General features: G+C 34.7%; 1 protein-coding gene across 2 annotated transcripts in view; it reads left to right on the top strand.

Annotated features, from left to right (window-relative positions):
• Positions 1–12807, top strand: part of LOC136032287 (PHD finger protein 14-like) — a 352444-nt gene that overhangs the window by 247394 nt on the left and 92243 nt on the right. Inside the window, exons 3-4 of one of the 2 annotated variants that reach the window (XM_065712556.1) lie at positions 6115–6200; positions 12335–12443. In XM_065712556.1, coding sequence (XP_065568628.1) covers positions 6115–6200; positions 12335–12443 — 195 coding nt within the window. The remainder of the gene's footprint in view (positions 1–6114; positions 6201–12334; positions 12444–12807) is intronic. The other variant, XM_065712557.1, reaches the window with a different exon arrangement.

The following is a 12807-nucleotide window of genomic DNA, read 5'->3' as shown; positions in this document are numbered from 1 at the left end:
TGTTGCTTAAAAGAGTGAGCACTAGCGCTATTTTCGACAAAAAACATCCTCAAGGCCATCTAGCATTCGGCTGAACTTAGCATTTTTTTAAGTGAAATAATAAGAATTATTAATTTTATTTGTGGAGTTGCTAAAATTAGTATTATTTTAAGTGTCTGATCTCGTTTCCCAATTGAACAACGATTACAAAACTTTTACAAAATTAAAACTTTACGAAAATTACGATTACAAAAATACTAAATGTCGCCAAACGCTAGATGGCGTTGATGGTTTTCCCCGAAACCGGTGCCAGTTTTCGCTCTTCTAAGTTACCCATTCTCTTTATTTTAAGACCTTAAAGTACCAAGGGTAGTGAAAATCGGGAACTTACACAACCATTTATCATAGGCAGCGCAATAGCGCTGCCTAAGTAAGAAACGATGTTGGCACAATGAATATTTATTTATTTTTTGCTTGTTGTAGACCAAGGTACTTAGTATAGAAAGAGTGGTTGAAGAAACTTTGACTTTATAATAGTCAAAAGTGATTAAAAAAAATTTAAAGATTAAAAAGCTATTAATACTGCTTCTACTATTGTTACTACGACTACTAATACAGCATTAACACTTCAACTACTTCTCCCACTAAAACTGCAACTACTGTGATGCTAGTACTATTAAGGCTAAGTCTATAAAGGTAAGATTTGAGAGAATATTGATGGCAAATTTGAACAAACAAAAGACACTATGTCCATTTACATTATCGGAGTAGCATATCTTAAGAATTGATTTGTGTATTAAGTTGAAACTCAGAGAATGCTTAAAGGGGAAGATCAATTGACCGAAAGGCAATATGTGCTCACTACTACTAATACTACTACCACTGCTACATTTACTATTTCTACTACTATTATTACTGCTGCGCCAGCCACTACTTCTATGGCATCTACTTGTAAAACTATGAGCATTAAGATAAAATTTTCAAGAAGTATATGAAAATACAGGTTTTCAAACGGATATATCAACAGTGTCATAGCAATGGCTAGTTGTATTAAGTTGAGCATTAATACTACTACTGTGACTACTATTACAACTATACCTAAAAGTGTGAAGCTGAAATTTGCAGAAGATATTTCTGAAAATTTCTGTTGTAAGAATGACAACCTGCTGTCCGTAGGGAATTTTTAGGGGGAAAGGTAAACTGAATCAAAACGCACCATCCGCTCGCAGGTTGTCTAATGGGCATATCAGCAATATCTTAGGAACAGGTTTGTGTGTGAAGTTAAAACTTTCAAGGCCTGTTGTGGGAGATATTGAACTGACCAAAAAGACAATATTTTCATCATAATACTACTGTTTCTACTCCTACAACTACTACTAATATCATTATCACTGCTACTAAAGCTAACACTACTAGTTCTACTGCTACTGCTATTACTAATGATGCTACTACTGCTGCCACTAAAGCTACGGGTATTAAAGCAAAAATTTTGGGAAATATTGAAACTGTATTGAACTATCGAAACACAATATGCCGACATAGGTTGTCAAGAGGACGTTTCATCAATGCTTTAGGTACAGTTGAGTGTATTAAGTTGAAACTTTCATCGTGTATTGAAAGGGATGTTGAAGAAAACCAAAGGTGCTAATGTGCATACTGCTACTAATGGTACTACTATTACAATTATTGCTTCTACACAAGCTAAGGGTATTAAGGTGAAGCTTTCAAGGAATATTTAGGCAGATGTTTATCTAAATCAAAACAAACTATGATCATGTAGATTGTCAAAAGAATGACAAAGCAATATCTCAATACTGGCTTAAACCCTTTTACTTGCTAATATTAAGTTAAACCCTTCAGGTTAAGTTGTGGTGGATTTTGAACTATCCAGAAGACACTACATGAATACTTTCAATACTACTTCTACGGTTACTGTAATTAATGACACTGAGGGCATTAAGTTGATGCTTTAGGGAACCTTTAGGGGTGGTTTCATTTAAACGAAAAAATTATACGCATGAAGGTATTAAAAGGGCAAATAAGCAATATCATAGGCAGCGCTGTTCTATCATAGCTAGTAATATCATTCAAATTTTATAGAAACTAATTCGATTCAAAATTAAAAGTTCTAGTGCCCTTTTTTAAGGGTCAAAAGTGATTGGAGGGCAATCATCTCCTTAGTTCATAATTTTCCTAACATTTCACATCAAAATTTTTGACAGCCATTTGGTTCAATATAGCTGAACGGTCCAGTAACTATATCTCTCGGGTTAATGGATAGGTCAACCTCCCCCCCCCCCAAAGCCATGCAATTTGCCCATTATGCTGAACAACTAAATGCTCTCCAAAATGAAATCAAAGTGCGCTGTCTGTATGCTATTTGCCACCAAGACATCTCAGCAATATCTCAAGTACGACGGAGGATATTAAGTTCAAACTTTTGGGGCTATTTCTGTTGCTACTTTTGCTCTGAAAATTGAACTAAATCAAAAGAGTGCGAGTGTTTCCAGGCTGTCAAACAGCATAGATAGAATTTTGTGGGGTTGGTATTAAGTTTTATTTTTCACAGTTTTATATTTCTTATTAGTAACAGTACTATTTGTGTCAAGATTTTAAAAAGTGTGTATGTTGCTGAAAATTGTTGAAAAAGTATCTCCAGCATATAAATAGCAGACGAAACTATAATTTCGTGCAAAAACAAATTAAGAGATATAAAATATTAATTGTCTTTTTCCCTGAAAAAGACTATGTCAATATAAAACGAACAGAAACTAGACCTACGTTGCCCAGGCAACGTGAAGTGTTGCGGCAACCTTTGTCCGGCTTCGCCGGCTAACGTGTTGCGAGAGCAACACTTTGGTTTTGTTTCTTCGCTATCAATCAGTAATCACATGATCAAAGGCTATTTTTCAGCGTTGAAAAAACAACAACAAAATAGTATTGAAAGAAGGGACTAAATTGACTTTGTAGCCAGTTGAACTTTATCCTTTCCAATCGTAGACATCCTGACGGATGAAAACTCGGAACAATATCTTATATAATCTAGTTGGTATTATAAAGCTATCCCTAACTTTTGAGGATCAAAATACCATAGATGACATTCTACTAATTATTACGAAACTATCTCATTGTTTTACATTCTCGTTTGTGCTTGTTTCTTAACTATCGGTTAAATGATGAAGTTGTCAGCCTATGGAAGTTTTTAAAACGGTATGTTCAAACAAAAACGCAACCAGTTATCACATGACCAAAGGCTATTCCTCGGCGTTGAAAAAACAACAACTACAAAATAATATCGAAAGAAGGGACTAAATTGACTTTGCAGCCAGTTGAACTTTATCCTTTTTAATCGTAGACATCGTGACGGATGAAAACTTGTAACAATATCTTATATAATGTAGTTGGTATTATAAAGCTATCCGTAACTTTTCAGGATAAAAATACCATAGGTGACACTAATTATTACGAAACTACCTCATTGTTTTACGTTATCGGCTGTACCCGTTGCGTAAACACTTAATTCAGTCAGATTTAAAGAGATCAAATACAATTTGCACAAATTTCTAGCCCAAAGTGAACAGATTCTTATTTACAAGTCCCTCTCCTGTGATAGACATCAAGTTCACCGGAAAGAAATAAATGGGTACACCAACTAGCAAAAGTTTCAAGCCCCTCATCGCCTAAGTTGATTTTAGCTCAACAGCCGATTATTACTCACAAGTCCCCTACATGTCTTACCACTGGAACCAGATTGGTTTAATCATCAAATACGCTGGAAACAAATAATAGGTACACCAACTAGCAAAAGTGGCAAACCCCTCATCACCGAAGATGATTATGAGCTAACAGCCGTTTCTCAAACAAAGTGAACCGATTCTTACGTATAAGTCCCTCCCTCGTGATAGGCATCAATTTCACCGGAAACAAAAAATGGATGCCATATTCTTTGATCAGCTCATCAAGAGCTATTGATTGCCGTCGAAAACAAAATTCTATCTGTCTTAGTTCAAAAGTTGATTTTTTTTGCCGTAGGCCAACTTTCTAACGTCACCACTTAGAAAGAAGCAAAGGATAAGCTCCAATTTCTTTAGCAATGAGAGAACTTTTAAAGTTTATTAGGCACATCTGATACCATTTCTCTACCGCAATCCCAAGTCCGAAAAACCGAATGATAAACTCAGCTGAAATCACGAACAGAAATGGGTAGAAACAATAGATGGCAGTACTTTCGGACCCGTGGGAAAATGCCACATTTTGCTTCTGTAAATTTTTCTATTTATCACTCAAATAAGATATATTGGCTGTGGGGCCGGGTAACTGCCACATATATTTAACAATTATAGATTTTAGTCCGTCTTCAATTTGAAAGTGCTGCCTGCCTGTTTGCCTGCTAGAACGGAGCTTTCCACTCGAAAGCAGAAACATGGTTTGATGAAACGAAAGCTTGGCTGCACAACTTCAGATACTCCTCTGTGACATAAGCTATATAACTCCACTTCACTTCGCACACCATAGGCTTTGGCTCGTGGACAAGCAAAAACCATTCTTTTTGGCCCCAGGCAAGAGTTCTGCGGAGCTTTCCAAAATGTAATATCATATTCATCAATCCGGCCTGAGGTCTACACTTACCGTAAAAACCGCACAGGTTAGAGCCTTACCAGTTTTCAGGAATAAGCTGAGATCGGCGGCATAGAAAAAAAAACGGGACAAAACCAGTGTTTCTCTCGCAACACAATTAATTTAAAAAACTTTTTTCACGAAATAGGTTTTTCAAAGAAAAGCAAAGGACTCCATTAAACCAAAAATGAACGAAAATAAATAATTTACCAAGTGTAAAACTACCACAAATCAGCATCAATAAATAAAAGAAACTCAAAACGAACAGAAATCAGACTAAATAACCAAGTCAAATTCAAACTGAGCAAAAATGAATATAGTAGAGCTAGTAATATATTAGAGTAGGGCTCACAGCCCCTACGCCTTCTCAAGACCAGAAAATAGTTCGCACTTTACTGAAAAAGTACAAATGAATGTTTATTGTCAGTTTAATAAATATATGATGATATTCATTCCTTAAAGTCTTAATAACTTTTGATTTATTGAAGGTAAAAAATCTAAAACATTTAAATGTATTTTTTTCAGTGAAGTGCAAATTATTTTCTAGCACTGAGATGGCATAGAGGCTGTAAGCCCTATTGATGTTAATTTGTGCCCCTTTCGAGTTTACGCTTGGTAGATTATTTTATTTTGTCACATTTTAGTTTAATTGAGTTCTTTACTTTTCTTTGAAAAACTTGTTTTGTGGACTTAAATCAATATCTAAAAAAATTGTGAATTTGCTTTTTAATGAAAAAGACTTCTATATGCAGTTATGCAGTTTTGTTAGTAGCAGACGCCGAATTCAAAGAAAAGAAACATGGGTAAAAATCAGCCAAAAATAAGCTAAAAACATGTGGTGCAAAACAGCTTAAGAAGGGCTGGATTTCCTTCAAAGATATAGTTATCTTCTTGAATCAAGATATGTCTAATGTCTAAGTTGCTATGGATAAAAAGCATTGTCATATTTATTTAATTAGTTTTGCTCCATTTATTTTCGCGACTCAGTGTGACAACACTGACAAAAATGTGGTTCTGCCTTAAGAAGCTTCATAATTTTGAAACACCTACAAAAAAAACCTTCGAAAATCATAGCTCGGAGGTTATAACTTAGGGGGCAGAGTGAATGGTTTTACTTTGTTGTCTTTGATATGTTAAACTACTTTTATAACTGTATTTGCTACTATTTTTAATATTTTACGTTTGTGAAGTAAATTGACATAATTTAAGTCGTGAGAATCCTGATCCAACTATTACAGGGGAGTTTGGCTCCCCTTTATTTGTGAGAGCTCTGTGCTAACTTGTATATAGGGATCAATAGTAGGGGAGTTTCTCTCTAATATCAATATAAACCTGGATCAGTCTGTGACGAAAGATCAGAGAAGAAGCACTCATGCCCAAAAATATACTTTCTCCAAAGGTTTAATCCTCCCCATTATCCCCTCTAGATAAGTCCTATAAATCCTCCTCCCTCCTAAGACTCCGAGCTATGTACAGCTATATTCCTGGAAAGGTTTCATAAACTGTTCGTACTTTTAGATGAAGAAGAAGATGAATTGGAAGAAGAAGTAGAGCCAATAAAGGAAAAATCTGAAGCGCAGATGAAAGAGAACTCTGAGAAGCTTGTAAGATATTTAGTACATAGATCCTGCTATGTGTTGCGCAAATACACTAGTTCAATCATTTCAAAACTTCAAAAAATTTATGTTTAGCTTCCTAATTCAAGTAAGAGGTGTCACAAATTACCCCATGTAAAAATTAAATAAGAATTATGCTACTTGCCGAATGATATAATTTAATATGAGCCATAAGCTATTCAAAAAATTTTCCAAAAGAATTGGCTGTTGATTTTAAGTTAAATGTAACTGAAGTTTTAATTTGAGGTTTAAAGCTAAATGACTTAAACTTTAGCCTTAGTTTTGGTCTCGAACTTTGGGATACTTCTATTGGATACTAATTTCCCAACAATAATCTTTGTAGTCAATAAGATAGATCATTTTGAATGGGTTATAGTTGTAGTTCAAGATTCATATTTCTTTTCTCAAAATAACTCTGGTCGTTTTTTTTTTCATTTTTTTAAATACAAATATACTTGATGTACTGAAGGTTTATAATCCAACTGATATTTCCTTAAATATTTCTATGCATAAGTTCCTACAATACTTTATGAGGCTTGTACTTACTTTTATCTCTCGATCTAGTAATCTTATTTAAGTCAAGTTGTCAAATATCAAACAGTTCGTGGTAACGAACTGTAGTAAGGAGCGACCCGGCTCAATAGTAACCAAAACTCTAAAAAATTGAGTTTTGATATCAATAGCTACAACAAAAGAATCGTATTTTAATGCTGATTTTAAATATATAAGTTTCATCAAGTTTAGTCTTACCCATCAAAAGTTACGAGCCTGAGAAAATTTGCCTAATTTAGGAAACTAGGGGGAAACACCCCCTAAAAGTCATAGGATCTTAATGAAAATAACACTATCAGATTCAGCGTATCAGAGAACCCTACTGTAGAAGTTTCAAGCTCCTATCTACAAAAATGTGGAATTTGGTATTTTTTGCCAGAAGACAAATCACGGGTGCGTGTTTTTTTTTTTTTTTTTTTTTTTTTTTTTTTTTTTTTTTTTTTTTTTTTTTTCAGGGGTCATCGTATCGACCAAGTGGTCCTAGAATGTCGCAAGAGGGCTCATTCTAACGGAAATGAAAAGTTCTAGTGCCCTTTTTAAGTGACCAACAAAATTGGAGGGCATCTAGGCCCCCTCCCACGCTCATTTTTTTCCCAAAGTCAACGGATCAAAATTTTGAGATAGCCATTTTGTTCAGCATAGTTGAAAACCATAATAACTATGTCTTTGGGGATGACTTACTCCCCCACAATCCCTGGGGGAGGGGCTGCAAGTTACAAACTTTGACCAGTGTTTACATATAGTAATGGTTATTGGGAAGTGTACAGACGTTTTCATGGGGATTTTATTTTGTTTGGGGGTGGGGCTGAGGAGAGGGGGCTATGTTGGAGGATCTTTCCTTGGAGGAATCTGTCATGGGGGAAGAAAATTCAATGACAAGGGCGCAGGATTCTCTAGCATTACTATAAGAAAACAATGAAAAATAAACATGAAAACGTTTTTTCAAATGAAAGGAAGAAGTAGCATTGAAACTTAAAACGAACAGAGATTATTACGCATATGAGGGGTTATAAAAATACTTTAGCATAAAGAGCGAGGTATTTAGGGGGAGATAAATACCTTGCTCTTTATGCTAAAGTATTTTTAGTAATTTCAACTATTTATTCTACGGTCTTTCTGATCTAGGGGTCATTCTTAAAGAATTGGGACAAAACTTACGATTTAGTGTAAACAGCGAGGTATTAACGAGGGTACAAACCCCCTTGTATACATAATAAAAATATAAGGTTATGAAAGTTTGTTATGAAACTTTGTATGAAAGTTTGTATGAAAGTAAGTTAATTCTTAAGTTACGTATATTTTTTACTAATAAAGACGTTCGTTAAAAATTAAAAGTTCTAGTTGCCTTTTTAAGTAACCGAAAAATTGGAGGGCAACTAGGTCTCCTTCTCCACACCTTATTTCTCAAAATCGTCTGATCAAAACTAAGAGAAAGCCATTTAGCCAAAAAAAGAATTAATATACAAATTTCATTTTAATAATTTATGTGCGGAGAGCCAAAACCAAACATGCATTAATTCAAAAACGTTCAGAAATTAAATAAAAAAAAAAAAATTTTTTTAGCTGAAAGTAAGGAGCGACATTAAAACTTAAAACGAACAGAAATTACTCCGTATATGAAATGAGTTGTCCCCTCCGCAATCCCTCGCTCTTTACGCTAAAGTTTGACTCTTTGCCACAATTCTACTTTTTAAAACAATTAAAAGCTTTAGCGTAAAGAGCGAGGGATTGCGGAGGGGACAACTCATTTCATATACGGAGTAATTTCTGTTCGTTTTAAGTTTTAATGTCGCTCCTTACTTTCAGCTAAAAAAATTGTTTTTTTTTTATTTAATTACTTTCTAGACTTGTTGTTATCTGGATCTTATACACTTAAATCACAGAGAGAAAAGATTACATGTTTGTGGTAGCAGTTATAGTTGTCGTTATAGAACCTTATGCCGCTCCGAGGGTCATATTGTTTTAGATCTGAACTGTTTTGTTTTTAATTTTATCTTGACATTTTAATCTGATACTAAACGAGGCCAAAAGGGCACGAAAGGATGAGAAAAGTCCGTTGGTTGCCCTCTCATGGGTTTCGACACTGACAAATTACTTCTGATCTCAGAGTTTTTGGTTAAATGAGATCTCTCGCATCCTTTTTTGATCAGTCATTCATTATGACGAAGCCAGGGAAGAAAATTGCGCATTAGTCACTCATAGCTCTTTACTAAGTAATTAGCAAAAAATAATGTTAGAAAGAAAGCCAATTTTTGATAAAACACTGCACCTAAGTATATAAGATCATATTATATTCATATGATGTCATATGTGAGTGATTTTTGTCTACCTCCCTTGGGTTCACCCCTTATTATATCTAGCGAAATTTGACTGAGATTTGATAACCCCTTCTGCTAAATGCCCTAGTGATGTGTATTTAGGAGGCCACTCGGCCGAAGGCCAAGACCGAGTCTGTTAAATTTTGAATTAAAATCTAGTTGCCATCAAGCCATGGTTGTTTGGAGAAAAAAATCAAGACAGAAAGCCTAAGTGAGAGGCAAATCTGGCATAAGCCTTTGTTAGGATTGCATAAAAATGATGTCATTTCTCTTGTTGATAGATAGTCTATCATCCATCCATCCATTCTAGGGAAGAACTAAGGTAGCAGTTTTGGTAGTCGTTATAGAAGCGGTAATGATAATTGTGGTAGGAAAATATGTTGTTTAAGTAGTCCTAGCCAAGATAAATCCTGTTAAGATAAATCTCAAATTTAACTTAACTTTTTGATGCTATTGAGTTCTAGCGACTGATATTTTAATCCTTTAGAATAGTCCACAAATGGTAATGATTTAAAAGGTGTGTGTTTCTACATCTATAAAGTTGAGTGGAGGAGGAGGAGGAGAGAACCCTTCTCTGGTCTGTTGAATTTAACAGATTAAACATCCTTGTTTGATTCTTATCTCAACAAAAATTATTGATTGAATTTTCAGTTACTGAAATGTATCTATGAAGAGGTTGACAGTTCCTTCTGGGAGTGTCCTGGGTAAAAGATTTAGAAACTCTCCCTTTGTGAAAATGCCTAAGAGGGTCCCCATCGTTAAGTGAGGTAGCTAAGGCACTAGCTCCAACCTCCCACAAAGTTCAATTAAGTTTGTTAAATTTTTCCACCTTTAAGAAATTTTTCACCAAAATAGAAATAGTCTATTAGCTTACTGAATTCAAATCTGCGTATAATATTTAATTATATAATTGCAAATTAGGTCAGGCCAAGTATATATTTTGTAAGTGGTGATTGTTTTGCACCTTTCGGAAAATAATAAGAATACTATGAGTAATTTTCATGGTTTATGGCGCTTACCCCTGGGACTGCGTGAGTAATGTTCAAATATGCAATATCATCAAACCGAAAAATGATCCGCTATTAACAGCTAATGTAGTACAACGGCCATAGGACTCTCCTCCTGAGGAGGAGAATTGAAGTTTGTATTGCTACGTAGTAGTGATTTGTAACGGAGTAGTGATAGTAAGTGGCTTCATTTAATAATCTTCTTTTAAAAGCATAAATTATGTCATTTTTCCCATGGAGTGGTCCTATCTTTTTCGTCTCCACACAGAATGAAAAATGACTGAACATCGTAAGAAAAAGGACTCGGAGAAGAAACAACAAAATTCACTTCGAATTGCAAAAGAAAACATCGCACAACCAAATATGCTGTTAGATGACTAAGCAGAATTAAGGCATGGAACAAGAAACAGTAAAAAGCACTGGATTGTAAACAAAATTTTGCACAAAGAAATCTGCAGTTATAAGGAAAAGTAAAAGTTCAATGGAACGAAGGAACGTGCTAGTTTAGAGTGTTTGAGTTTGTGAAGGATAAACAGGAAGGAGGATTTGGTTTTGAGCATGTATCACTCGTGCAAACTTACACAAGATGACAAAGGGCTCTGAAAACCTAAAGAAAAAGATTTTTTTTGTACATGTAACGTCATGCAAAATTACACATGATTTTGAATGAATCCAAACAGATAAAGCATTAGGCAGGGCAAAATGTCCAAGGTAATGATGCACGAAAATGAAACGCAATGAGATGTGTGGGTAGAAGACATGAGAGAACAAGCATTACAATGGTTTCTGAATGAAAATGATAGTCAAAGAAATCTTCGGTTAGAAGAAAAGTGATGGGAAAGAAAAGAAACTTTTTTGGTATCTATGATGTCATGCGAGATTACACATGATTGTGAATGAATCCGAGCAGTTAAAGCAAAAACTATGGGGAAATATCTGAGGTAATGATAAATGAAAATGAAGCGAAACGAGATCTGCGGCTAGAAGGTATGCGACAACAAAAATCACAATGAGTCGCAAAAAAATCATGGGCAAAGAAGTCTGTGGTTAGAAGAAAAATGGCAGGGATCGTCCCATAGAATTTTAAACGAAATATTCGGTCAGAAGATATGCAGCAGTGAGAATTACATTGAGTCCCAGGGAAAAACAAATCCTATAAAATAGATGATTTAAATCATCTTTTTGTCAGCTACTGGCTGACAAATCCTCGTTTTTCACCTATTTGATTTTTCTCTTAGGGGGCCCTTCTATTTTAGGGGGCCCTGTTCGTTTCCTTCTAAATAGGTCAGATCGTGTTTTGATCCCAAAAAGCCTAACTATTCCATTAGCTCTTATGTTACAAAATTTAATTATATAGAAACTACTCAAGTTTCTTTAAAAATTGACAATACCTTCTAAGAGTGTCTTGGCGACAAGAATTTTAAAGTTCCCCTGTCCCAGAAGGGCCTCGGGGGAGACCCATCTCCAAGTGGCATTTCTAAGACAGCAGCTTCAACTTCCCATAAAGTTTAATTGAATTTACTAAGTTTTTACATCATTTGAAAAATTTTCCACCAAAATTGATTTATACGAGTTTCTGATATCTGATTCTCAACAGACTAAGTTGCAGCTACCGCTGCAACCACGAGTATACACAAAAAAAGCCTTCGGCTTTTTAGCAAGACTAGAAAAGAACGAACTTTGCCATCATTGCTACTCAAGGCACCTTTAAAAGTACGCTACTATAACGTCATTTATTGTTGTAAGCTACGACTTTGACGTCATTCTTCTTCTTGGGTACGAAGATGCAGTTTTCGGTAATATAACTGATTTTATCTTGAATATTGTGCTTTTTTAATCACAAAAGCACCTAGATATGGACGTTTCCTTTAAAATGAGCTCTTAAACAACTGTATGATGTTCCAGTACCTTGTGCTACACCGCATACGTTTTGTTATGTTGATCTTTTTTTCTTGTCTCGTGAAGGATCTCAAATTAAATTATGAAACATTAATAAACTTCCGACAAGAATTTACGACTAAATATCCTAGGACCAAATAGCAGAGGAGAAAAAAAAAGGAAAAAAGAGGTCACATAAGTGCTCACAATTCATTTCGTGTGGATTCAACCGAAAATGTGCTTCTCTCTAATTTTTTTTGAATTGGAGGTATTCTCTCGACTTAAAAGACCAGAGTTGTTTTTTTAGTGTTCCATTTGATATGGCCTTTCCTTCTTTGTTATTTTTTTTTACTTTGTTGAATTTCAGAAGAAAATAGTAGCAGAACAAATGGTTTGCAGTATTTGTCTATCTGGGCAGGCAAACACGGAAAATGAGGTTATCGAATGTGATGGGTGTGGAATCCTAGTTCATGAAGGTTTGTTATTTTTAACTTTCTTACACCCTACGCTTCACTAAAAACTTGCTTATTTTGTTATTACAGGCTGACTGATAAATTCATATTTTGGCAAATTGAAAATTTTGTTTTTAGTTTTTATACGTTATGATTAACAACAACTTACAATCATTTGATGTTATAAGGGAAATATGCTTCTTTTGTGTAGATTTAAGCACATTTCTGATTCAGTAGAAAAGTCTGCTTTCTCCTTAACCCTATTTGTATCATTAAGGTAATAGTCAAAATAAATAGAAAGCAATGTCATAGCCTTAACCAAATTTTAGCTTTATGGTAAGAAGCAGGCGTGTCTTTATATAGATCTTGTAGAAAAAGAAAAGAAAAG

The sequence above is a fragment of the Artemia franciscana genome, chromosome 10 (assembly GCF_032884065.1).
Source record: "Artemia franciscana chromosome 10, ASM3288406v1, whole genome shotgun sequence".
In the NCBI taxonomy this organism is placed as follows: domain Eukaryota; kingdom Metazoa; phylum Arthropoda; class Branchiopoda; order Anostraca; family Artemiidae; genus Artemia; species Artemia franciscana.
This window is presented reverse-complemented; position numbering and strand designations above follow the sequence as displayed.